The sequence below is a fragment of the Phasianus colchicus genome, chromosome 8, assembly GCF_987193195.1.
Source record: "Phasianus colchicus chromosome 8, bPhaCol1.hap1.1, whole genome shotgun sequence".
NCBI classification, from domain to species: Eukaryota; Metazoa; Chordata; class Aves; order Galliformes; family Phasianidae; genus Phasianus; species Phasianus colchicus.
Window position 1 is genome coordinate 23786783 of NC_143443.1, and position 26401 is coordinate 23813183.

At 50.9% G+C, this 26401-nt stretch overlaps 3 protein-coding genes across 14 annotated transcripts in view; 2 read left to right on the plus strand and 1 right to left on the minus strand.

Annotated features, from left to right (window-relative positions):
- The window catches only part of ARL3 (ARF like GTPase 3), a 26993-nt gene extending 17942 nt beyond the window's left edge, over positions 1-9051 (minus strand). Inside the window, exons 1-3 of one of the 2 annotated variants that reach the window (XM_090145435.1) lie at positions 5087-5214; positions 3491-3615; positions 204-347 (exon numbers count right to left, since the gene is read on the minus strand). In XM_090145435.1, coding sequence (XP_090001561.1) covers positions 204-347; positions 3491-3615; positions 5087-5102 — 285 coding nt within the window. In that variant the 5' untranslated portion in view covers positions 5103-5214. Of the gene's footprint in view, positions 1-203; positions 348-3490; positions 3616-5086; positions 5215-8919 lie in introns of those variants that run through there. The other variant, XM_031597572.2, reaches the window with a different exon arrangement.
- Positions 9041-13253, plus strand: SFXN2 (sideroflexin 2). Of its 7 annotated transcripts, XM_031597571.2 has the most exons (11): positions 9190-10078; positions 10338-10508; positions 10912-11010; positions 11149-11224; positions 11299-11384; positions 11705-11765; positions 11849-11915; positions 12036-12085; positions 12163-12212; positions 12404-12451; positions 12571-13253. In XM_031597571.2, the coding sequence occupies exons 1-11, from the start codon at positions 9918-9920 to the stop codon at positions 12668-12670; spliced, it is 969 nt and encodes a 322-aa protein (XP_031453431.2). In that variant the 5' UTR covers positions 9190-9917; the 3' UTR covers positions 12671-13253. The 7 variants fall into 7 exon arrangements, with proteins under 7 accessions (XP_090001558.1, XP_090001556.1, XP_090001555.1 ...); XM_090145432.1 differs by lacking the exon at positions 12163-12212 and adding an exon at positions 9041-9179 and having other exon boundaries at positions 9874-10078; positions 12404-13253; XM_090145430.1 differs by lacking the exon at positions 12163-12212 and adding an exon at positions 9051-9179 and having other exon boundaries at positions 9786-10078; positions 12404-13253.
- Positions 13254-15470: 2217 nt separating this feature from the next.
- WBP1L (WW domain binding protein 1 like) overlaps positions 15471-26401 on the plus strand; it is a 49708-nt gene continuing 38777 nt past the window's right edge. For 2 of the 5 annotated variants that reach the window (XM_031597570.2, XM_090145444.1), the window contains exon 1: positions 15471-15579. Coding sequence is in view for 2 of the 5 variants with exons in the window: in XM_031597567.2 (XP_031453427.2) it covers positions 15493-15579 (87 nt within the window). In the remaining 3 variants the exon portion in view is untranslated. Of the gene's footprint in view, positions 15580-25135; positions 25222-26401 lie in introns of those variants that run through there. The other 3 variants (XM_031597567.2, XM_090145443.1, XM_090145447.1) reach the window with 3 other exon arrangements.

The window sequence follows — 26401 nt, forward strand, 5'->3', positions numbered from 1 at the left end:
TACAGGGTGGGGGGAAGCATCTCCCATAGCTCTCTAGCAACCTCCTCTGGTCAACACAGGAGCAATGCTGCAGCATTTCTGATGGGTGACTTCTCTCTCCCCAGCCTTCATGCAGAAAGGGGGCTGGAGGTACCAGAGGGGGAACGATGGAATATACAGGATGTTTGGAGTTGGCTGGTTATAAGACAAAAGGCCTTCCTCACCTGTGTTGGTGTGATGTGGCTTATGTCCTCAGATGCCAGCTGTTTCAGGAGCGTAGTCTTGCCTGCATTATCCAGTCCCAAGAGGAGGATCCTCACCTCCTGGTCTGGGGTGCTTTTCAGTTTACGCAGGATTGACAGTAAACCCTAAATTAGCAAGAGAGACTGTAGTTGTTATTTCCCCTCTGACTTTCCCTGCCAGGCCGTGCTCCCCAGGTTCTGTTCAGTGCTGGATCTCAGGACAGGCTGAACCCCTTCCCTCTTCCAGTTTCCTCTCCTACTCTTCCCCCTCCCCACAATTCTCCTTCATCTCCAAGAGCATCAGTGAGGTCTCAGACAGCACAAATGCCACTCAGTGGGATGCACCACTGGCTGCATTGCTCATGTCACACAGCTGTTTGGCACTGCCTGTGCCAGGAAGACAGTGCCTAAGGATATTACACGTAGGAGCTGCAAACCAAGTCCTTGCGAGCTCTTCATTATCTTTATCAGAGGGAAAACCCCATTAATTTAATCTCCCTCCTGGTTAACTGTAGGTTACGGCATACCTGACATCAGTTCTTTTCATAGTAACTCCCTGATCATCTCAAACCCCGTTTATCTGTCTAAAACATGCCGGACCCATGGGGCACGTGCAGTTCTGATTCTCAGGATGTAGCACTTAACAGCTATCTCAGATCACCACACGTCCTCGCTAAGAAAAGCACAGTGGATTTCAGTCATTAGCCAGGCTCAGCTCTCTGAGCTGACAGTATCACTCAGGATTAGGAAACAGAATATGCAGGTCAGCTCATTTACAACTGTGCACGTTACAGCAGCGCACCCAAGCTTTTGTCAGAGAGGTGCACCTCTCTGAAATGGATGAAAAATGGCCCAGATCCTGATGTGCAACCACGAGGAGCAAATCACCCTGCTTCCATCCGGACCTCAGCCCTGCAGGAGAGGGGCTGAGATACATGGATGCTCCTGCAACTTGTTTGCCTGGGCAAACCCCAAGGAAAAATGGACCCACAGCTCCTTCTGGAGCCTTCGGGATCCTGCTCAGCCTCCCACAGACAATTTCCATGTCTCGAAGGGCAATCATGAGAATGAAGTTCAGATATCAGCACAGACCCAGGCCATGGGGGCCCACCCCTCAAGCAGTTTTGTTCACCCATTTGCAAAACAGAGACGGCAGTTCTTGTCAACCTGCAAGGGCAAATTAGCTAAATGTCAGAAAGTGCTTTGTTGCTAAGAGGAACTACGCCATCTAAATATTCCTGCTGGGAGCCGAGGACTATCTGAGCCATAAGGGTTGCTCCTTATCCCCTCCAGATCAAGCAATCAGAAGCCTGTCCTTAGGATGAAGGGCTGCAGGACTGCTGTCACAGCACTGCTGCACAAAGGGCAGTTTGGAAAGGACGTGGCACTACCCATCATGATGTCAAAGCTTGAGTTGCACAGTGTGAAAATACTCCCAGATCCAGACATAGGTTAGATTTGATCCATCCCCTCCAAGCATTTCGGATTTGGAAGTAATTTGTTGGCTACCCATTTAATTAGCAGATGCAGCTCACAAATACATGATTTGAAAGAAGAGGAGGAATTCACTGAAATTGTGTTTGATAGATATTTGTAGAATGCTGCATGGCTGCCATTGTGACTGCGCTTTTGTGGAAAGCTGAGGGTAAGAACTTCAGAGCTCGTGCACAGAATTTCAGCAGCAGAAGTGAAATCTCACCCTTGGGCTGCATCACCTGCACCATAAACAGGCTGCTAAACACCTGGGAAGCCAGGCCCAGCTCAAGGTGCTAATCAGGAGCAGGCTCTGCTTGCTGGTGGTCAGTGCCCGCACGCACTGCCTGCAGCCTGGGCTGTGACACCCTGTGTCTAGGCTGGGTGCCCACAGCTGGCTCTGTGCAGCCACAGCGAGTGGATGGGCCGTGCTATGTGGGTGCAGGCAGCTCCCCCAGCCCGCCAATGCCAGGGGCAGAGAAAATGCCCAGCAATGGGATGGCCTCCAGTGCTTGTATGCACTTGACATCACTAAAACATGCAAGTTGTAATTGCCCGACTCGCACTGCAGATTTTTTCACCTGCAGTCAGATTTATGGCTGTATTTGTTGGCTTTTAAATACACAGAGCTCGGCTCCCCACGAGAGCAGGAACTCTAAAATTCACACATTCTACCCCCTTCCCAGGAAAGGCTGTGAATTTCCCATTCCTACAGGCTGATCCAAGCCAACGCAGACCCATCAAAGAGCTGCTGCCGACTTCAGAGGGCTCTGAACCAGGCCCCATTATTTCAGTTTATTGCTCGTGGTTAAAAAAAGAAGTTGTTGCAATGCTAATCCTATTCTCAGCACTGCTAAGAGTGGAGCGGTGCAGCCCAGAGCAGATCAGGATTAGGAGATGCTACGTTTCAGAATTCAACTCCGAAACAGCGAGCGCAAAGCAATGTATTACCAAGTGTTGCTTATCTACCAGGGAGCAATTCCCAGGGGTCGGGAAGAGGAACTGTTATAAATGTTAATAGAGCTGCTCCCATTGTAGACAGATGCTATTTCTGGGCCAGTATGACAGCCTACGAGAGAACGATCAGCATCGCTCCATATTCTGCTCGAGTGACGCCGCGGCGCGGCTGATCGCAGGATTATCTGGGGTAGCCAATGGACGGGAGGATATTTATAGAAATAAAAGTATTCTCTAAGGTATAAAGTAAGCTGATTTAAAAGGCTGGAAGACAAGCAGGCCAACACTGAGAAGTGGACTCTATCTCAGTAGCCACCAGCATAGATTACATGGTTTGTGTACACAACTTGAATCAAGAGCCAAGTAATAGCCCAGGCTACTGTGCTTGGTAGTATTTTGTAAACATTATTAAGAACTGGCACCCAGCATTTTCTCCTTAGTTAGTGAATGCTTAAGGTTAAGTAAAGCTAGGCACAGACTGGTTTCTAACATACTTACTATTTTTTTTTTTTTTAATTGGTGTTATGAGCATACTAGTTAGGAAGACAGAAAGCATTTCCTGATAGGTAGACTGGAAAAAATAACAGCTGAGTTCCTTGCAGCATGCAGGCACTACAAGGGACAAGCAACCCTCGCTGCACACATGCTGCTGGATTAGCACTTCTGTGCTTGCAGACACAGTGCTGAAACTGACTTGGTCCAACGAGAGACAGGAAACAATTACTTGGTATCCATGGTGGACATCAGGTAGAAAAGCCAGCAAATGGTGGTGACAAGGGGAGACTCATATGCCAAAGGAGAGGAGCAGGGTCTTGAGGCAGTGCAGCAAGCAGACGTACCCTGAACGAGGAGGGAGCACACATGGGGTGAGGAGCAGGATGGGTCCTGGCAGAGGAGCTGTGGGGATGGCTGCAGGAGTGCAAGGGCAGCACGGCATTTGCACAAACTAAGCAGACTGCGGCATCTGTAACAGAGAAGGGAACTGCAGGTGCTGTTTGGGTAATGAGCAGCACAGCATGGCGGCGCGTGCAGCCTTTGGAGAAGGGCAGCCACAGGGAGCAACTCAAGGCTGGGCACGGCCAGCCAGCGACTGCCGCTTGGTCACCTCAGAGTTAAGCAACCTATGTGTTCTATGTCAGTTTGGCTTGTTTAAAAAACATCATTATCCTTGGTGGAGAGGGCTTTCTTTACAAGCACCGTGAGGAGACAGACTGATGGGGTCAGCAACAAGAAGACGGCATTTTCCAGACAGTGAGTGGGGACATACGAAAAGAAAAAATGACTCCTGACAATTACTGTGAAATCAGAGCGGGGCATTAAATTCAGAGATGCAACTAAATGGGTAAGTGCACTCATAAACACGTTGAGCATGAAAGGGAAGCTAACCATCTTATTAGCATCCTTCTGAAAACAGGGATGTGCGGTTTTATGAAAGCCTATCATTGCTAGGTTTAAAATACCCACTGAATTATCGAAGGACGTTCAGTTATAGCTGCATGCAGTAATCCTGTTCTCCTTAAAAAAAGAAAATACAGACATATATAAAAATACGGTGACATTTATAGTCCTAGCTAAGGGTTTTGTGGGTTTATTCAGCTTTAAATCCAGGCTGTAGATGGGCCTTTTGAACTAGTTGATGCATGTAACTACATCCTGTACCACAGAAGCCGCCGAAAGGAAGATTCACTTTATAGGCCAAAACAAAAATTGGTTTGGGACAAACAGAGCATTGAGATAATCTGTTTAAATATTGTATCAGATTGGCAATATAAGACCATAATGGAAAGAGCAATTTCCCCTCGTACTGAGGGCAGGATACACAGGGCATGGATAAAGCTCGGCCCGCAAGCCACGGCACAGCACAGTTGATTCCTATTAGGCAAGAGAAGTAAATGTATTCTGTTTAACTTTATTAACCACAAAGCTCAGATAATGAATTTTAAACAAAACCACCCTCCGTCACCAGCAATCTCTTATCTCGTGGATGTGGACATTCAGCTGAAATGGAATCCATTCACCGACACACAGCACGGCCACAAGCCCTGTGCCTCTCAGCCGCCGTGACCGCATCGCCCACCCCCCCCTGCCCCGGCTCCCCATGGGTTGGACCTTCACCCCCTGGCCCTGTCCAGCCAGCTCGTGAGCCGCAGAGGTGCCGGTTCCGTTTCCCAGCAGTGCACAGTGCCTCGCTCTGTCCTCCAGCCGCTCCTTTGTGCCTTCCCTACAACCGTGGGAGAAACTTCACACAGCACCCACAAACCGGCCCGCGATTCTCTCGCTAATTCTGCCTCTGCCACACCTACAGTCCTCCAGGAGGTTTCGGCGGTGAAAGGGCCAAGTTTGAACCTGCCTCGAATTCTCTCCTATCGCTCTGTTATCTCTCACCGCGGAGGGGGAACATCTCCTTGTTCTGTGCCCGGCCCAGCCCTGCTCACCGCCGACTTTCAGCATGCAATGCAGCAGCAATTCACCATTTCTAACTAGTCAGATGAAGGCAGTGGGGACAAGTGATGCTTGCAGGCGGTCACACGGGAGTCACGCACCTGGGGAAGCACAAGAGGTTTTGCTGAGCCCAATCTCCTGCTTTCAGCAGAGGATGTTTGAGGCTCCATTTGCCGTCCAGCATGCGGTTCTGCACACACACAGCTGGAGGAGGGGAGCCGGCCTGACAACTGCACTGATTAGCTGGTGCCCTGAAGAATGACGTTTGATTACCTTTATCTTCGGCTGCAGAACTGCAAATGTCACTAATGGTCATAAAATCACCCAGTCTTTTTCAAAACACAACCGAAGTAAATTAATCTATTGAGCACGGTTTATTCAATACTTCTTACTCTGGCAGAACTCCCAACAAAATCATTTGCTTGCTGCATGTCTCCACCATATGGTGTCATTCAATGCAGACTTTCTTTTCTCTGCTGAAATCCCACATTTAATGGAGCCGAGTCACCTCTTCCAGCTCAAACCTACTAACACAGTTTTCTGTCAAAGAGGTCACACGGCACTCTGTGTTTTGGTGCATTAACCAACAGCATGAATTCTCCTTTCATAATTAATATCAAACTCCTCTGCTCTTTGCAGACTTCAAGGAAGCACTCTGCCCTATGCAGGGGATTGCTGATGCCTGCTGCTTTGTCTCCCCTCCAGCGGTGCAGTACTTGGAAACCTCCTCCAGCTGTTGGTATACTGCACTCCCTGCACATCGTTTCCCATAAAACCATCACACAACCAGTAAATAAATTAAAAATGTGTGATGTGCAACTCTGCTAGGAAACTAGAGCAGCGGAGCACTGCTAAAGCTTTGGAAAATGTTTTGTTTTAATGGAGCCAGTTTGGTACAGCCTCCATGTCAGACAAGAGGCAAAGGGAAAATTCTGAGGACTAGGTACCCCTAGAGCAGGCAACAATACTTGCTGTTTTTATTAAAAATGGGAGCTTAAGGCCAGGAGGAAAATGTTTGACTACACGTTTTGCTATGTCGGTACTGCATTCTCTGCACAACATCTGCCTGGTGTCATCCAACCACTCCACGACTCAGTTTCCTCAGCTGTACAATGGGGCCACACTTTGACAGACCTGGTTTTGATGCAGTGATGTCATCTTCAGCCAGCAGCTTTAGAAAAACTTAGGTCGTCCCCCAGCCCTGTTACCCATCAGCAACATACCATCTCACTTAGTGAAGACAAGCAAGTCACAAGCTCTGCTTCACACAGCACTTCCAGAACTTTTGAAGGCTGCTTACCCTTTCATGTAACATCTCCCTTCACCCTTGCTGTGAGCCCAGCACATGTGCTGCTCAACCGAGCCAAAGCCTTCAGCACCATGCATCTCTCGTGCTACGCATTTTTATGGCTCATCTTTCCCTCAGTGCTCCACCTATGACCTTCCAGCACCCCTGCCTCACAGCTGTGAGAAATGCTGGTATGCTCTGCAGAACAAGACACTTCCCCTCTGCACTTAGTCAGTTGGATGAGCACTGAAATAATTTAAACATCAGCTTTAACCCTCTTTTCACTGGAGCAGGAGCAAGCAGAACTGAAGAGGGTTTCAGTGCTTACCAGCGCAATTGTGATGGGTCAGAAACATGCTCATGGGCAGCTCAGATGGCAAGCAGTGCATTGTTATGTCAGGCTGTCTGGATCAGTTCTGACTGCTGCTCCATACCCCCCCGGCAGCAGAGCTGCCCTGGATGTATGTGCTAATGTTCCAGAGTTTCTGCCACTGAGAGTTATTCAGTTTTAAGGAAAGTTGAGACTCCAGAGAGCCAGTAACAGAGCTCCCCAACCTGCTGCCCAGCCCAGCCAGTCCATTACCCACATGGTCTGAGAGGCTGCAGCTCCAGAAACAACTCCCAGAAATGGAAAATAGACTAGGAAGCATTAAAGTGCTGCACCAAATAACACAAGCACTGGAAATACCCAGTCCACCCTCCCCATGCACAAAGCACTCACTCACTCAACAACAGCCAGATCCCAGACTACACCAGTTTATCAGGACATCACAAAGCGAAAGAGCAGATTTGGCTGATAGCAGCTGCAGGCCAAATGCGTCCCACAAAGCACAGCACTGCTGGAGGCAGCTGCCTTCATCTCCACAGCAGATGTCCATCCTGTGATGGCTTTGGTGCCTGGTGTGACAAGCTCCATCATCGCCTGATCTAAAATAGAGCAGGTCTCACAGACTTTATCTCAATCTCTTTCTCTGTGGTACAGCAGGTGGGAATGCAGCCAGAATTAACTCAGCAAAGATGAGGAGCTGCCTTTACTGTTCTCACTTATGCCTCCTCCTGTGCATTAATCCAGCTGGAATCCAGAGGGCTTCTGGACAAAACACAGCTTTGCCCTACAGAAGCTCTTTCCCCCATGACCATTTCCCTCAGTGTGGGCTCTCTGCACCCCGGCAGCAGCTCCCCAACCACCACAGCTGTTTCCCACCCCTCTGCTGATCCATACTCATTCTTTCCTGACAGTCCTTGATGGACTCTACCAGCATCCCCTGTCCCACCCCAAATACTGAAGCATATAGCTCTCAAGTCTATCTTTCAGCCTCACCCTAACCCGATACAGGCAACATTTCACCATCACCACACGTTTGTCTCTCAGTGATGCCCTCTGTCCTTACCGGACCCTTTGCAGTGAGGCTCCAATTCTTCTCCTCAGTGAACCCTGCTCCTCGTCAAATAATTTGTTTCTACGCTTGAGCATTCCTTTCCTCCCTGGATCATCTCTTTCTCACTAGCACAAAAACTCCTCTATTGCTTCCACAGTGAGTCTTCTCTCTTCAGCCCGTGCTGTCCCCATTTCCCTAGCCCATGGCAGAAAACCCAAGAGCACCCAAATCCCAGCAGCCTATCCTAGCCAGCCAACAGTGACTGGCATGGTACAGTGATTCCCCAAACTGTTCATCCCATCCAGGTCTCTCCCAGTCACTGGGCAGTGTCTCAGCCCTAGCCATGCCCAAATACCCAGCTCCTTCTCCCAGGCTTCTCTGCCAAGACTGAGCTCCCCTTTTAAGGCCATTTATCAACAGCCCTTCCAACTCTGTAAGCCCTCCTGGAGCTCCCCTGACTTTTGCAGCCCCCAGGAACCAACACAGAATGGATGGGTTGGAATGGATCTCAGAGCCCACCCAGGACCCCATCCAAGCTGGCCTTGAATTCCTCCAGGGATGGGTAACCCACATCTTCTCTAGGAAGGCCATACTGAGGTCTCCCCACAGCCTTCTCTTCTCCAGGATGAACACGCCCAGCCCCTCAGCCCATCTCCATAGGATAAGTGCTCCAGCCCTCTGAGCATCCTTGTGGTCTGCTCTGGACCCGCTCCAACAGCTCGGTGTCTCGTGCTGGGGTCACCACCACCACCACCACCTCCTCTTCCCCCTGGCCGCCCCGTCCATGGTCTTTCCACGCCCACAGATGCCCCCAGGCCCTCCCCAGCACTCGGTGTTCGAACGCTGCCCCCATCACTGCCAGGTCCTTCTGTCAATCCTCCCTTCTGCCTCTCCTCGGGCCAAGCGGGCTCTGCGGCTCTGCTTCCCACCCGCATCGAGGACCCACCAATCCCCCCGCAAACACAGGACCCGATCGTCGGGCCGGACGCCCCAAATTAACACCACCCCAAGACCAAGCGATCTCCTCCGACGCGGCCCGCGCGGCCCCCCCCGCCTACTGTTAGGCACCCCGGCACCCCCAACGCCCCGATCTCCGGCCGGACCCCCCCAGGGCCCCGATCTCCCGCCGGGCCCGTCCCGCCGCCCCCGCCCCGCTCACCATCCTCTGCGCGGCAGCGGGGTTACCATGGGCAACTGCGTCACACACACGCCGCCGCTACGTCCCGCGTCACCGCTTCCCGCCGGACGTACGGAACGCGCTCACGGCCCGCGGGAGGGGGCGGAGCCGATTCTGGCTCCGCTCCCATCCAGAGCGCGCTCGCTCTCCTCCCGCCGCCGGGAGGTGGGCGCGGCCTTTCGGCTCGCTCTGATTGGCTGAGGGCGGCCACGCGGCGCGCCGAGGGTCTGGGGGCCGCGCAGGTAGGGCCACGTGGGCTTGGGGCGCGCGGGTTGAGTGGGGCTGCGCGGGCGGCGTAATGGGTTGCTGCGCGATGCGATGCGATGCGTAGCAATGCTAGGCACAGCAGTGCAGTGCACGTCACCGGGTCTCTGTGCGGCTCTACGGATGTGCAGTCAGCAGTGCGCTGCGAGGCACTGTCAAGGGGGGAGGGAGTGCGACGTAGCACCGTTGGAAGCATGCAGTGCTGATGGGGTGCAGGGTAGCGTAACATGAAGCATGCCGTGGGGGTGTGTGCAGCGGTCAGGGTGCAGTGCTGTGCAGTGCCGTCGGGGGGTGCACTACGCTGTTGAGCTGTCTGTAGGGCTGTGCAGTACGGGCACCGGAGGGTGCAATGCCACGAGAGGTGCGGGCGGTGCTCTGGGGCTTGCAGTGTGGGCATGGGAGGGTGCAGTGTAGTGCCAGCGACCTGCAGTGCTGCAGGGACACGGAGCATAGTGCAGTACCGCGGGGATGAGTGTGCGTGTGGAGGGTATGCCGTGCAGTGACCCGGAGGGAAACACTTGCAGGGCAGTGCGACGCAGTCCACTGAGGGCTGCCCCATGCAGGGAAAATGCGGTGCATTGCAGCAGCGCTGTTGGAGGCCGGCGGCAGCAATGCCTTGGGTACGGGGCCGCTGAAAGTCCAACCCAGACGTTAAATATAAACCTGCAGCAGTTCACCCGGTGCAACGCTCCACGGCAACGCAGCACTATCCCGAAATGGCTGCTGTGCCCCTCGGCTTCGACATCGACGCCCCGCGCTGGGACCAGAGCACCTTCGTGGGGCGGCTGTGGCACTTCTTCAACATCACTGACCCACGCACCGTGCTGGTGCCGGAGAGGGAGCTGGACCGGGCACAGGCCGTGGTGGCAGGCTGCAGGTAAGCGTGTGCTGGTGGCACCGGCGCGGTGCTGAAGGTGTGCCTGGCACCTGCCCGAGTGCTGGTGCAGCATCTGAGCACCCTGATCGAGCTGTAGATGTCTCTGTTCATTGCAGGGGAGTTGGACTAGATGACATTTAAGGGGCCCTTCTAACTCAAACGATTCTATGATCCGTCAGAGGTGGTTTTGTGGATGTTTATTGGGTTTCTGGGAGCCCTGAGCTATCGTGGCTGAGCTCCCGCGGTTCCGGGCTTGCAGGGCTGGGATGGTGCCGCTGGGAAGCAGCCGGGAGCAGCTGCTGTATGCCAAGAAGCTGTACGACTCGGCCTTCCACCCCGACAGCGGTGAGAAGATGAACCTCATTGGCAGGATGTCCTTCCAGGTGCCAGGTGGCATGGCCCTCACTGGCTGCATGCTGCAGTTCTACCGGTGAGAGCTGGGGACACAAATTGGGACACAGCCCGGACAGCCCTCAACTCCTCCAGGGGCACTAATGGCTCTCCTTGGTATCCCTGAGACAATGCTGGGAGCCCAGGTGTGGGTCATCCTCAGACACCTCTGTCCTCATGTGCTTGCTGCTCCCATCACTGAGGGCCTACCTCAGCCTGCATCTCGTCCCCATCCCAAATCCCTCAGGGTTGTGCCGCCTCCTGTGCTGTCTGCAGGACCCTCTCAAACACATTCATTTCCCAGCCCTGCCCCTGCCACACTCCCTCACCTCAGGCTGCAGTGCCTCAGTTTCCCCCAGCAGACACCAGGACAAGGGTATGGAGGGCATCCTGTCTGTCCCCTGATGGCCCCTGGGCACTCTCTGTGCCCTTTCCCTCTGCAGGACAGTGCCGGCTGTGGTGTTCTGGCAGTGGGTGAACCAATCCTTCAATGCCATCGTCAACTACACCAACCGCAACGCCGCATCCCCCATCTCTCTGGCGTGAGTGTGCCCCTGGGATGGGACCCCTGTTGCCTGTGGGTTGTGCCAAAAAGATGTTCAGGCACCAAAGGAGCAGGATCTCTGTGTCAAAGGCAGCATTTTGTTTTATATTTCCATGCATCTGTTGCAAATCACCAGGCAAATAGGAGTGGCTTACATCACGGCCACCACAACAGCCCTGGCCACTGCTGTGGGACTCAACCTCTACACCAAGGTATGTAGGGACGGGGCTGCAGCAGCATCTGGCTGCATCCCATCCCCATGCTGATCCCATCCTCCATCCTGCAGCGTGCTCCTCCCTTGCTCGCCCGCTGGGTCCCTTTTGCAGCTGTAGCCGCTGCCAACTGCGTGAACATCCCAATGATGAGGCAACAGTGAGTGCACCTGCCTCCACTCCCCGGCCATGATGAAGGACGGGGGAGGTGGGATGGGATCTGTGTGATCACCACCCTGCATCTGGGAGAGCGTCCCTGGTGGTGTGGCCCAGCATCGAACAAAGCAGGAGGGTGGTTTTGGGGTGAAGATGTCCATTTTGAAGTCTGTGCTGTCCTGGTGCTGCAGGGAGGTTGTTAGAGCTGAAGGAGTTTTGAGGTGTTCCACGGGGTGGGGGTCCCTGTGTCAGCCATACCCTGAAGGTGGCAGCATCAGCCCAGGGGTGGCACAGCCCAGGGCCACTGTGTTGCTGTTCCCACAGGGAGATCATCCATGGGATTTCAGTGACCGATGAGGACAACAATGAGCTTGGGCACTCCAGGGTGAGTGTTCTGGGAGGGAGAGCAGACATGGGAATGGGGACACCTGGACAGCAGCAAGGCTGAGCAGCCACTTTTGCTCGCAGAGAGCAGCGGTGAAGGGCATTGCACAGGTTGTGGTCTCCAGGATCACTATGGCAGCTCCAGGCATGAGTGAGTGCGGCATGAGGATGGGGACCAGATCCACACTGTAACCTTGCAGCCCTCAGCTTGGCCAGAGCTGATGGAGCTGCATGGGCTGGTGCGGTCCCTCATTCTTCTCCCCGCATGCAGTCATTCTGCCCATCATCATGGAGCGGATGGAGAAGTTCCCCTTCATGCAGGTGAGTTCTGGGTGTGGAATTGCTCTGGGTGTAATTGTGGCAGCCAGCTGGGGACTGACCCTGCTCTTCCCCTGCAGCGGATCCGGGTTCTCCATGCACCGCTGCAGGTGCTGCTGTGTGGTGGGTTGTGAGTATCTCAAAAGAACAGCATGGCTCCAGAGGATGCCTGAAGTCACCCTGGAAAAAAAACCCACTTAGCGGAGATGGCAAAACTGCTTTCCATCCAACCTGAGCTCTGTTAAATTGGGTCCTGGACTGGGACCTTGCAGCTGGGGATAAGCAGCCCCAGCACTAATACCCACTCTCCTTTGCCCACAGCTTGCTGTTCATGGTGCCGGTGGCCTGTGCCCTGTTCCCTCAGAGATGGTACATGTCCATGGCTTTCCATGGGAGCCTTTCTCCTTCCCTCACTCCCCACAGCCCATCCTGATGAGCACCCAGGAGGAACAGGATGGTGGTCTCAGTGTCTGTCCCTCTCCCCACAGCTCTCTTGCGCTGGCTGACCTTGAGCCGGAGCTGCGGGACAGCATCGTGACCAAGCACGGAGACAAAGTGCCATTTGTCTACTTTAACAAAGGGCTGTGAATAGAGGCTATTTCGGGAGCCATTGAACCCTTCCAGCCCCCCACCACTGCCAGCCCTGTGTCAGAGCGGGGCTTGGATGCATGGTGCGGCCCCCATTAACCCAGTCGGAGTGGAGCTGGAATCATCTCCCATTTCCCCCACCCCAAACCACATTGCTGCCTTAAACTGCTGCAGGGGCCTCTTTGCAAGAGCTGGAGACCCCACAATGAGTGGGAAAGGACCTGTCCCCTGTGTAGGGGAACACACCAAAGTCCTGGGACCAGTGCTAGGACTGTGCCTTCCTTGCTCTCAGATTCAGGTTTTATTCACTTTGCGATTGGCACAATCCCAAAGATAAATAGCTAATTGTTTTTAAGCTCTGAATTTTGCAATCAGCACATTGCACTAAGCCAGGCATCACCTTGCCATTTTGTGCCTCACTGTTCCTGTGGTGGGACCAAGGACTTGGGGGACACTTGATTCTGGATCCCTCACACAGGGAGGGTCACGAAGCCATTGGGTTTTGAACTCAGGCTGTAAACAGACCACACTGCAAATGACAGAGATGGGGGTTGGCAAATAAAACATGGTGATTTTTAAAACAGCTGTGGGCTTTGCTTTTGGCTGGTCTTTGGGTGCCTGCTTCCCTGGATGGTGCTGGTGCATGGGTTATACTTGCCTTGGAAAAAGGGAAGGTGTGGGCTCTCTGCTTGCACCTGAAACAAACCATGTCTCTCCAGTTGAGTCCACAGGAAGACATCACTGCTCTCTGAACTCCTACATTGAGATTGCTCCTGTCCTACACCCCAAATTTCTGTGAGCACATTCAGAAAGGTATATTCAGCAGCCTGGAATGGAGCTGGGTCCAAGGAGTGCCCAGCATGCTTGCAAATGCGGTGATGTTTGTAATGCAAAGTCCCACAGAAAGCATGCTTTGGAGAGCTGTTGCTATCTCCTGCCCTCTCCCCCTAGTCCTGGGCAGCAGGATGGGGTGCACACAATGCACTGGGCAAGAAGAAGAGGGTTGATCTGTGCTGGGACGGGTATGAGGCTGACCAGCACTGTTCTCAAGCCAGAAACCACCAAGCTCATAGCAATGGATTCCCTCTTCAGACCTGCACAGGTTGATGCTGGCCAAGAGCAGCACAGCAGGGTGTCTGGGTTTTTAAGCTGCAGCAGGAGCCTCCACAGGAGGATTCGTGCCATCTCTGCCACTTACAGCTCCAGAACAATGTGGAGGGCTGGCAGGTGGTTGCAGACAGTGCAGCCCCGTGCTGCCAGGTTCTATCCAGATCAGCTCTGCATCACACTACTGCAACAGGAAGGAAACTTCACTGCCAGAAGTCAGTGCCGGACTCAGCCCTATTTGTGAAGAGCTGCGGGTGTTAATTACACTCCAGTGATGAGTCACTCCCAATCTGGGCATGTCCCATGCTCTGGCTTTTGCCTCCTTCCTACTTCTAATTTCAGGGTAGGATGGGAAAAGGAGCGAAGCTCTGCATGGCTGAAATGTTGGTGCTGCAGCATGTTTACAACCTTCTTTCAATAACAACCAGACCAAAGACGTTCTGTTGGGCTGCAGCAGGGCTGGTGAGTCACAGAAGACCAAAATTTCTTTCAGTGAATGATCAGCAGCCCCAGATCCTTGCCCAAGTGCCGCTGGAGGTGCAGGTTAAGCATGCAGGGTGTGTGCCCAATGGGTTAACTGCTGCCGGCCCACACTCGCAGGGGTGCAGGGTTAGGTGTGCCCCAAGTATCGCCCTGATTGAAAAATCCCAGGGGCAGGAGATAAGCTGCTAAGTTGATTATTTTTCTTTTTGGAGCATGTTATCAGAGCATCTCACAAAGCATCACCGTGCCAATGCCCCGTGGGGGCTGCCTGGCACTCAGGGATTGGCATGGCACAAAGCCCGCACGCTGCCCACGAGCTGTGAGTGATCCCCAAGTGCTGCCACCTGCACCTGGGACAAGCCCAGGCAGGGGATGGCTGTGCTGGGACACGTTGGTGGTGGGACATCCCTTCCACGTGCCACTCCTCTCCAACTGTGGCTCCCTACAGCAGCCGTCACCAACTGCTGGATTTTGGAGGATGAGGGCCATCCCCCAGCCCTGTCTGGGTGAGACCCAAGCATGGCAGTTGGGTACGGCTGAATGGGAGCACGTAGGGCTGGGAGCACGGCACTGCAGCAGCCTGGCACCATGGTGGGGAAGAAGTGGCTTTGCAGTCCGCTGCCCCATCCTCAGGGCCGGGTGTGGGGCTAGCAGTGTTGTTGACATCAGCAGCAGCTGACAGCACGCACTGCTTCTGCCTGCTGCTGCTGCTGTGGCCATTGTAGCCGCCTTCCTGCACATGTTTCCTGGTGAACCCCCAGGCCTGGGTGGGCTGCTTGGCTTTAGGGCTCTCTGTGTGCACTGCAGAGAGGCTGAGCAAGGTTTAAAGCCACAAGACATGGCCAGCAGATGGGGACGGGCGCTCCAGGGCCACCAGAGAGACCCTGACAGGCGTGAGACAGCCGCTGCACGCCTTGTCGGGGCACAGGCACAAGGGGCAGCGCCTACACCCCTCTTCCAGCCAGTTCCGCCACTCACAGCATGGCGGCCATCACACTACCCCGGGACCCCTCTCCGCCGCGCCACACTCAAGATGGCAGCTCCCTGCAAGCAGACCCCGCCCCTCTCCGTTCTGCCCTGAACGATGGCGCGTCGAGCCAATAGCCGTCCAAATCGCGCGCCGTCTGCCCAATCAGCGATCGGGTGGGGCGGGACGAGGCGCGGGGCGCCCCCTCGGCTCCCGTCCCGGGCCGCAGTCGGGCTGGGGAGGCGGGGAGCGGGGGGTGGGGGGGATGGCGAGGAGGTTTCGCGCCGCCATGGCCCTGATGTTGTTTCAGGCGCTGCCCGAGGGGCTGCCCGCCAGCGTGGAGCCCGCCCAGGTAGGAGGCAGCCCGGGGGGCGCTGGTCGGAGGGTTCGGTGTGTGCTGGGGGGTCCTGAGCGACAGCTGGCTGCGAGGGGCGAGGGTTGTCAGCTGGCGAATTGTGGGCTGGGGGCAGCGTCTGGGGGTGTGCCGAGGTTTGGGACTGAAATAGAGCTGGGGGCGCAGGGAGCGGCGTTTGGGACCGTGCTGGGGCTGGAGGAGCAGCATGGGGACGGGGCTGCTGTGGGCTGCAGGAGGGGCTGCGGAGGGAACGGCACTCGCGGGGAAGGGCAGCCCTGGTGAGGGCAGCGGCTTGGGGCGCTGGCAGGTGCGGGTGTCACCTGGGGAGGTGACAGGGCAGGGGCGGCTGGCCCAGGGAGCGGGGCTTGCCCGGGCAAAGGAGGTTGCTGTTGCGTAGGAGGTGTGGGGTGAGCCTCAGTTGGGGAATCAAAGAGTCATTAAGGTTGGAAAAGGCCTCTAAGACCATCTAGTCCAACACGTCAGCCCGTCACCACCATGCCCACAAAACCGTGTTCCTCACGGGAAGGAAGGAGGGAGAGTGTTTCAGGCAGGATGGTGGGAACCAGCCCTTGTCTCTGTAGGCTCTGATTGCCTTCTTCGTGCCTAAAGGGTTCTGAAGAAGTTCATTTGCTCTCCTTCATTGCTTTACTCAATATTGTGCCTGTGCTATGATGTTCTCCAGCAGTGTTCTTAGACGGCCCTTTGCAGAATCCACAGACCTTCACTTTGCTCAGTGCTGCTCATAGACAGCTGTGCTGGGCCGGGCGTCCCGTGCAAGACCTGGAACCTGCTGTTCGTGGAGTCATTATGTCTTTTTCATTCTCTGCACAACATAAATTGAGCAGGATGCCTTCAGATTTGATGGTCTGCTTAGGAGGCAGGAACTGCATTTTGCATTTGTTGAAGATCTAAACCTTTACAGATTATGTGAAGGAATTTACTGAAGGTCTAAATCTTCATGGATACTGATCCGTGCCTGCAGACCACAGGTGCTGTGGTTACACGGTGTGTAGTTTCTCTGGGACACTGGTGTGGAGTGTCCTTTCTGGGAAAGGCGTCCATTGGAAATCTTTCTGACTTCTGTTGCAAGTAGAGAGGTGAGGAGTTGAGTTTGACTACAGGTGTTTTAAATCTTGTTCTTTCAGGGCACTGAGAGTACCAGACAGACTTTAAAGGCTTTGTAATTAGAATCATAGAAGCATTAAGGTTGGAAATGATCTCTAAGATCATCCAGTCCAACCATCAAATTGGTAGTGCTGTCCGAAATTTTCTTGCTGTGATTTGGCCTTTGCTGCAGTAGACAACTGCAAGGTTGTGCTGAACCATGTGTTTTCCATGTTGCTCAACTGCCTTGAACTGGTGGAAGCCCCAGTGCTTGCTCTGCTCCACCACCAAACCAACATATACAAACTAAGTGTATATAGGCACAAGGTGTTGTGGTGTTCCAGCTCTGAGCAGCAGCCAGGTGCTAGGATTGTCCAGACGAAAGCTGTGAAAGTCTTCAATCCTGTAAATGCTAATAAAAACACCATACCTGCCTTGAAGGTTGTGAAAGACACTCCCTGTACAGCTTGTGCACTAGTCAAGGAACAGGTAGAGGAAAGGAAATGGAAGTAGAAAAGGAAGAAGGGAAAAAGAAGGGTGTAGAAGTATTCATACATGTATCTGACTTGTAGATATCTTCTCCAATCAGTGCACCAGAAATAGTCCTAAAATAGTAAGTCTTGGGTAGTACAGTACGTGATGGTGAGAGAGAAGAGCTTTGGCTGCCTGTGTTTTCTTTAGAGCATTTAGATATGGATGTGTCTTTTACTCGTTTTCTTTTCATAGTTTGTCTATATAAAACTCATGTGGTTTATTTTAGATCTTAGACTGTCTGTCAAAGAACTGGTATTATCTCACAGCATACTACAGATTGACAGCAACCCACTCAAAAACTGTCGTTTTTTGAGTAATGTGGGATATGTATATATATATTTGAATAATGTGTGATCTGGGAAATGAGAATGTAACTAAACTTTGTCTGCTTTCATGTTGCTTTGAGTGTTATTTCCTTGGAGGTGATGGGCTTGTAGTGGTGAGCAGTGCTGGCCTGGGAAGATCTCTGCACCAAGGCTTCCTATGGTTTTAGCTAGACCTCTGACAGCATTCGGCTCTTGGTCTCTGCAGACCATGGCTGCCCTCACTGCCCGTGGTGACTGCTGCCTGCTGCCACCTCCATCTCAGACAGCTGCAATGCCCTGCTTGCTTCTGCTGCTGGGAAGGGCTTGTTCAGGGTTTGTGCTTCTCTGAATACTCTCCTACAGAGCTGGAGGTCTGAGGCTGGGAGGTGCTGCAGGAAATGTGTCCTCTAAATAATTCAGGAGGTGGAGCTGTGCTGCCTAGCCACACTGAGCAAACATTGCTGAGAACACGCTGTACTGTGCAGGAGGGTCTGATTTTTTCAGGTTAAAATAAGTCCAGGCTGCTGAGGATCTTAGAAAACCTTTCTTTTAATGAAGTCTTGTTTTGGGTGGCAGGTGGAGGAGAATGAAGATAATTAGCACAGACCAATCCCGAATCCAAGTTCTTTACCTGCCCCTGTGACTGTTCATTGCATGTGTGCTCACCATGGAGCACAAAGCTCTGTTAACAAGAATTGGAGCATTTATCCGCAGATTAAGGGAAGATATGTTGCAGCTGTGTAACAAAAATAAGATCAGAGTAAACACAGGAAAAAGAAACCTGGCCATGCCCCGTTATGGCTGCACTTGTATAGCATTAGCTGTGCGCTGTCCTCGCGGCGTGGGGGACAGGGAGGTGGGGAAGTAAGAAATGAACTAGAATGTCTTTTCAAATAAATGTCTTTAAAAAACAAGCTTGATCAAATTTGTAGTGTTAAACTTTGAGCATTAATCATTATTCTATTGCGGATTCTATTGCAGTACATCCCTACAGGGCAGACTAAAGGTTATTTGACCGGCCATCTGCTTCCCACTGCAAGCAGCTTAATTATCACATCGTTTTCTCAACTGTTGTTTTCTTTAAAAACAAGAGATTTAAGTGAATGTTAACTATGTGGCAAGCCTGAGGAATCTGTCTTTCTCTAATAAGATGGTTTTGAGCCAAAATCTGACAGAAGCACGGATCTCCTTAAAGGCCCATTTCATTCCAAACTGAAGAGTTCTTGAAATGCTGTGACTTGAGAGATGATTCATCTGGGTGGCAGAGAGGAGCCTTGTGTCCAGGACAGGCCTGACGTGACTTGGTGCATCTGACACCCCTTTAGCACAGTGTTTGCACTCAGGGCTGTGCTGGCTGTGACCACACATGAAGTTACCAGGCTTGGTCCAGACCTGTCGGCGCTTGGGACCCTTTAGGAGCGTCACTTCAGGCAGTGTGTGAGCAGCAAAGCTTCAGTTATCCACATCTAAGAGAGACCCATCTCAAAATATGCACCAGCTTTTTCAGTTAATGTATGGGTAATTAGTTGCAATAGCACTTTGGTGCCTCCTGAAATGCTGTGGGTCCTTCAAAAGAGCTGCTTATACAACCCCAGAGCTGCGTTTTGCCTGCTGAAGTATCTTTGTGACTCTTGCTTTTTGGCTTGCTGATTTCCCCAGTTTTGGCAGGAGGCAGCAGAGATCAAAGTACGGCCTGTACTTACTCAGAGCAGAGCCACTAAATAACTGTGCAGATTGAATTAAGGACTGCTCATACCACCGTGGTTATACCTCCGTGTGCTCCAGTGTCTCATCTGGATAGCATGCTTCCACACTGATTAACATTCTTCCATTTGTGAGCTGCCCTCACGATCGCACACAATGCTGTAAGAATTTCTCTTTGCATCTCTACAGCTGTGCAGCAGATGGAAGGCCTGGTTTGAAAGTGTCCTGTGTGCCCGAGGCGAGAGCAGGGTGTTTTGTTTAGGCCAAAAGTGATGGGCTGATCTTCTGGCCTCATCCTCTGTCCCACAGTGTCTGTGCTGTGCCCTTTGGTCCTGGCTGTGCCTGTGCAGGTCTGTCCTTGTCAGGCGTCCTGGGGTGTTGGTAACGCATTGCTGCAGGTGGCCCTTTGTTCTGTCTCCTGACAGCATGCAGGTTTGTTTGGAGGTGCTCCTGTGACTCGCACTGCCCTATTCTACAGGGGACAAGGTAAGAGGTAACCAGGTAACCCTTCCTGGTTAGCTGCATAAGAATCTCCCTGTTAATGTGTTTAACTAGTGACTTTATGGCTGTACACGCTACTGTCTGGCATTTGTTTTAGTGGATTCATGAATCCCAGAAGACCGGGCAGACTACTGATGGGCTGTGAGGACCCAGTATATCAGGGACATCTCAGAAGCAGTTCCTTGAGTCCAGGCCAGTGACAGACAATCAAGGAAGGGTAATTGTTCATAAATGGGCAGTGTGCTAGTTGTGTGATACAGCCAACCTGATGGCCAGGTTTTGGTCTGTGCTTCCAAGCTGGAAGAAAGCAAGCATGCAGCATGGAACCTTAGGATGATTTCAGGAAACTTCTGCCATTTAATGTGCTGCTAACCTCCTGATGTTAATGGGCTGCAAAGAGGTGGGCAGGTATGGTGAGCTACAACCAATATGTACAAGGCGTGGGGTGTTGGGTTTGGGGAAGTTCTGGAAAGCCCCTTGTGAGGATCATGGATACAATCCTTAGGATAAGCAGAGGAAAGCTTTTACCTCAAGAAATTCTCCCTTCATTCCTCTTTATTCTTTTGCATTGCTATAAGATGGAAGTTCATCACTAGTGGTGATGTGGTTTTTATCATAGAATGTTTAGAGTTGGGACCCTTAAAGGCCATCTGGTCCCACTCCCCTGCAATGAACAGGGACACGTACAGCTCCATCATGTGCTTGACCTTGCTAGCTGTGAGTTGGTGCTCAGTGGACTGGATGCACACGCTAGCTTTGGGAAAAGCTTCACTTTGGAGTTGATTTTCTGATTTGCTGGCTTGCAATGTCAATCAGCCTCGTGGAGCAAACTGATGAGAGGTCACCTATCAGAGTTCTAGTGGTTACAGAATTACTTTTCTTTTTTTTTTTTTGGTCTCCTGCTGGCGGAATTGCAGACAGAACTGCAGACTGATGAGCTGTAGAGATGGTGACAAAGAGAGGGTTTCAGCAGGAATCTCACCACCATCTTGAGCTTTCCCTGTGCAAAAGGTGTTGAGCATCGCCTGTTGGAAGTGGGGAAACTCAAACGTGAATGGCATGCCCACAGGCATTGCAGAGGGTTTTTAATGAGTAGAACTGATAGCCTCTCTTCTCTTGTGTCCTGACTCTTCGTACTAAGTTTTCATTTGTTAATGCTGCATCAGTAGTTGGGTACTTGGAAACTTTTCCCTTCTGTGGGATCTGCTTTAAGTCCCAGGTGGTGGGTGATGGCCAACATGGGAGCTGTCTGTTGGATCCTTCAGATCAGGCTGTTACGGGGCATCCATCAGCGCCGCTGAAGCTCTGGCTGTGGGCACATGGATCCCAGCTGGTTGAGCTAACCAGGGATTGTGAATGACCGGTGGAGAATAAGAGGATTAAACGCTACCTGGATGCCTGGAGGAGGTGGTGGGCATTGTACAGGGACATTACAAAGGCTGGGAAAAACCTTTTAAGAATGCAGCCTGTCTTCAAGGCCGTGCTGTTGGGCTGACTTCATTGTGTCCTGCGCATCAATTGTTGTAGACCCACGGGGAAAGTTACTCTTAAGTGTTCCCCTCACCCCTTCTCGCAGGGAGAAAAGTCTCTTCTTCAGATAGGATCGGAAGGACCTTTGCTCTGTGCTTGGAAAGCATTTAGTGCAGCTACCTGAATGTATGTGAAGGTCATGAGTCATGTTTGGGTGCCCTGCGTGATGAATTCCTTCCTTTGTTGCTGGTTGTCTTGTTGGTTAGGTTGCAGAACGCTTTTTAAGCAGCAAACGCTGAAGAGGAGGAGGAGGGTTAGGGGTGCATTGTGTTGTCTTCAGATTACCTTGTCATTTTGACTTCTGCCTATTTAGGAGAAACAAACTTCACCAACGGCTTTCATTCGTCTCTCCAGCCTCCTGCGATCTGAGGCTGAGATAAAGCAGGCTTGCAGACATCTGTCACTGCTGATTGTCCCTGTTTACTGACACTTAGCGCCTGGACTCAGACAAAGCCTGCCTGAAATTGCAGTGGCAAGAATAAGTTTTCCCTTAATTTATTTCTCTCTCCTTTTTCTGTCTGTATTGATTGTTTTGTCCCTTTGTTCACCCCCTGTTTTTGTAGGGAAAAAGAGCCTCCATTAGGAATCTTTTCCATCTCCTGTACTTGATTATTAAATTTCCCTCCTGAGTTTGTGGTTTATTTTACAGCATTTCTTGCTATTTTGCTTTGTCCTTCCCAGGCCTTACCAGTGTAATCACAGACCAGTTAGGCTCTGCAAACCAGTTTTGTGCCCCCAGGTCTGTCCCTTGCCTGCAAAGCCCAAGGATCATCCTTTCATTAGAAGATGAAAGATTTCGTCTAGGAAAGCCTGGAATGTTTCTCCTTGTCATTCCATTGCTTTTCATAGGAAACTTTAAGTTCTTGTGGCATTTTATGGTCAGACTCCAAAATGAATTTTGCTTATTTGTGTCCTTGCTGTGAGAGCTTTCCTTATCACCAGCTCTTCCCTTGCACAGGCACTGTCTGCCAACAGTTCTTCTGAAGGCACTTTCCTTCCCTGCAGGACAGGGTGCAAGGTAAAACTTGTTTATGCTTTGAACTAATGTCTAATGTCTTTCATTAAAGGAATAGGTTTTAAAAATACTGCTTTTACCCAGTTCATCCCATTAACTTGTTAATTGCAGGTCTGACTCTGCTTTTGTGTCAGCTTTTTTCCCTGCCCCAAGAGCAAGCATTTTGCATTTGAGAGCTTTTCCTGAGAGGGAGGGATATGGAGGAAAAAAAAAACAACAACAAACTTTTTTTTTTTTTAGTTTTGCAGAGGGTTTTTTTTCCTTCTGTAGTAAATTTAAAAATATTGTCAAAAATAACGATTTTTTAGAAGTCACTTTGTGCTTCTGGGTCTTTCCTTTGGGACAGTGCTGCTTTTTGCAAGAGCTCCTCAGCTCTGATCCAGGCTTACTGTGTGATATTAAGCAAACGATTTCACATTTCTCATCCCAGTGTCCCCATGTCAGGTGGTGGATGCACTGTGAGCTGTGGGGTTTTTGGTGTGGGTCAGAATACGAGAAGGTTGTGTGGCACCTGATGTGTAAATGCTGTGTAATTTCCCTCTTCAGCTGGGGGCCTAAATGAGAGCCTTCAGGTCTCGGTTATTTGTTAACCAAGAAACTGCTGGTTTTCTTCTGCAAGGTTTCGGTCTAGAGGTTTTCAATGGCCTCCAGTGCTATGGTCAATTTTTACCTAATCATTGAGACATGGTTTTATGGTTCTTGGCTTCGACTGTGCTCAGGTGAGAGCTGTTCTTCTGTTTGTCTGGAAGGCATTGCTGTAAATCATCAACATGCAACAATACAAGAGGCGCCAGCTTTTGTTCCCCTTGCATGGCATGTGCTGTGTTTGCTGCACGGAGGACAAATAACTCCAAGTGAGAGCTTTTCCTCCTTCGCAGCTCCTGGTTAATTGGCTCTGCAGTCAGGAAGTTGAGTTTCATGTACTGCCTTCCCCTTGGAGACAGTGGCAGGCAGAGCTGCCTGGGACTCAACCAGCAGGTTGAGTGAGCGAGGCTGTGAAACCAGAGCTCTGCAGTGCTAACACAGGTTCTGCAAAGTGAGCGCAGAACCCAAACTGGCAGCACAGACTGTTTTGATAGCTGCATTTTGGCTTTAAAAATCTTCAGATGCTTAGAACAGGGGCGTCTGTTTTCTAGAGCTGTGAACCACTAAGCAAAAACCTTTGGATGGCTGTGAACCACAGGAGCCTGCTGTCCATGCCTTGGAGAGTGGAGGGGAGAGGAGCTGGGAGCATGCTGCCAGCAGGTCCTATTGCATGGGGGTGGTGTTGGCAGGCAGGCAGCACGGCTTCCAAGTGCCCCCTAGATGTGGACGTCAGCACGCAAGCTTGCCTTGCTTTCTTTGGCAGAGATGAGTTCAACTGCCCAGCTGCTGGGAAGGCTCAGACATCTGTTTTAAGTTCTTAGGGGATGGGATACCTTTATGATAGCCAAACTTTCTTTGAAGAGTAAGGTGATCTGATGTGTTTGAGGAGGGTGAGGAGGACGTTTTATATTTGCACACCAAAGAGACACCCTCCGTTTCCAAACAAGCACCTCCTGCCTTTTCACATTGTACCTTTCATTCAGGTGATGAAATGGACCTGCTGGTTTGACTGCCTGGTTCTTTAGGGCTAGCACACCTCCATCCTGATGTGCTTGGACTTTCCATCCAGCAGCCTTTCAGATAACCCTCAAGTCCTTCTGAAAATAGTGAGTGCTTCTGCCTGGCGGTGGATGTTCCTCTGTGCATTCGTTGCTCTCATTAAAGTGAGTGACCAATAACACCTTTGAGCCTCTTATTCAAATTACGTAGTGTGTGTCCTACAGAAGAGCCCTCTTCAGAGTGCCTCCCAAGGTTATGCTGCCACATGATGGTTAATAAATGTTCATCAGAACAAATTGGACTGGAGACTTTGAATAGTTTCCCAAGTCCAGTTCTCCATATTGCTGTTTGCAGCAAGCGTGACTTACTCTCAGTAGATTGACCTCATGTGGACTTGTGCCTGTGTAAGTAGCAGCTGAAATCAGTGGTCAGAGTGCTAATCACAAGCTGCAAACAGTGGGGCATTATTTAGGGAGAATGCTCCATGAGTCTCTCGTTGCAGCATTCTCATTCAAAAGGTCATTTCCGTGAGTTCATGTGCAGCTGAATTTAATGTTCTTTCTCAGTGAGGCAGGCCACAGCGGAGAGTGCATAATTATAATAAATACAACTTTGTTCTCAGTTGAAAAATCCATCTGAAATAAATTTTTTCCAGCCCTTCCAAGAAACGCTTCTAGTAAGATAAATAAAAGCAATTCTTACAGATTTCACATTCATTCAGCAGGAATGTTGGTGGGTGTAGGGTGCCTCCACTTAAGTCACTCATTGCAGTGCCTTCTGGGCTCTGTCAGCCCGTGTTTTCAATAGCTGGCCATGGGTAGCATTTGCAAACTGGGCTTCTTACAAGCCAAGTAAAGCCAAGTTCTTTTATTACTTTTACTTAGTGTGAACTCTGCCTATTACTTTTGAGTAAAATTGTTCTTAACAGCAAGTACAGGGAGTTGCTAGGCTCTCAACTTGAAAAAACTTGCAATGATGCTTTGATAGGTGCATCTGTTTTTAGGGACATGCACGTATTTATATGAGCTTTTGTGGCTTTTTTTCCCCACTGTGTAGGCAAAGTAGATTTGTTTTCTTCTGCATTCTATTTCGCAACACTGGAAATATAGAAAAAGTCTCTGCCTAAACACAGAAGGGAAGCTAAGGGGACTTTTTTTTACTGAACTTCTAAGCAAATACTTAAACAAAAAAATCCCCTCTTTGCTTTCATCTTCTGAGAGACTGAGCCGAGTGTGAAATGTTCTGACTTCCCTTGCTTTTAATTTTTTAACCAAGTATAGCAAAGAGTCTGTGCTCTTTGATCAGGATCCTGCTGCTGCTGGAAGCTGAACCTTCATGCCGTGTCTCTGGGTCCCTGAGCAGGTCTGGTTACCTTTTAGATTCAGAGGGACTGTATGGGGTGGCCCTTGAATTTCTTTATCCTTTTGCTGCAGGGACTCTGGATAAGCAGTTCCCAGTCCTCTGGACTCATGTGCCTTGCTCCAAGTTGCTGCAGCCTTGGGTTTGGGAACTACCCGGTCTTATCACATGGTTTCTCATTGCTGTGAGGTCTCTCCTTCTCAGGATTCAGCTGAAGCCTGTAAGGCTGTAAAGGAGAGAAGACTTGCATGGTGATGTCAACTCTAAATGAAAGATAACGCAGCTGCTTGGCTGTTGCAGTGAGTTTGGACATCCCTGTGGTGCTCTGCTCAGCGTGAAGAATTGCTCCTAAGCTGTGGTGCCCAATACATCTTCACATTTCCTTTTAATTTCGGATCTCACTGAAGCCAGGTTTTCTAAAGAGGAAAAATCCTAAACATGATATCTGGGCAGAATGTGGAGGAAGCTCACTGAAATCTGACCACTCTGACTTGATTAAATGCAAGTGATAGTCCTGGCGGGGTGGAAACTCTCATCTCCTTCCATTCATGGTCTGTGTGCTAGACTAGATACTCATCTCTTGAAGACTTGATACTTCTACAAGCCCCTGTGGGTCTCCAGTGAAACCAGAGGGTGATCAAAGGGAGAATATACTCTCTGTTATCAGAGTGTTGGTTAGTACCTTGTGGCTATCTTCCGTATCAACCAGGAGCAGATTTCATCAACACCAAGATCACAACAGTCTGCCTTTTTTTCTTTTTTTCCTTTATTTTCTTATGGTATTCTTTTATTCTTTTCTCTCTTTGCTTGTCTTTGTTCCTCCCACTGCTTTCCTATTCTTGATGCAAGTCTTTGTGATCTCTTAATTTTATCCATTGAAATGATTAGGATTGAGTGCTTGGTACTTGCTAATGAAGTTCTCTGGCAATTAGAGGACCAGGGAAACTCCTCCAAACAAATCGTTGTTTCAGGATCTCTCTAGGCATCCTTGCAGACTTTTTTTTTTTTCCCCAAAGATTGTCTTGAGTTAGAAAATCAGCTTGTCCTAAAATGAAAACGTTCTTCAAAACCTGAATTTCACGTGGGCTGTGTAAACTTGTGATTTGGTTTGGGCTTTGGAAAGTAGACAGTGCTGTTGTCTGGGAAGTTACAGTGTGAGAAACATGAGGAACTGCTGGAAGTC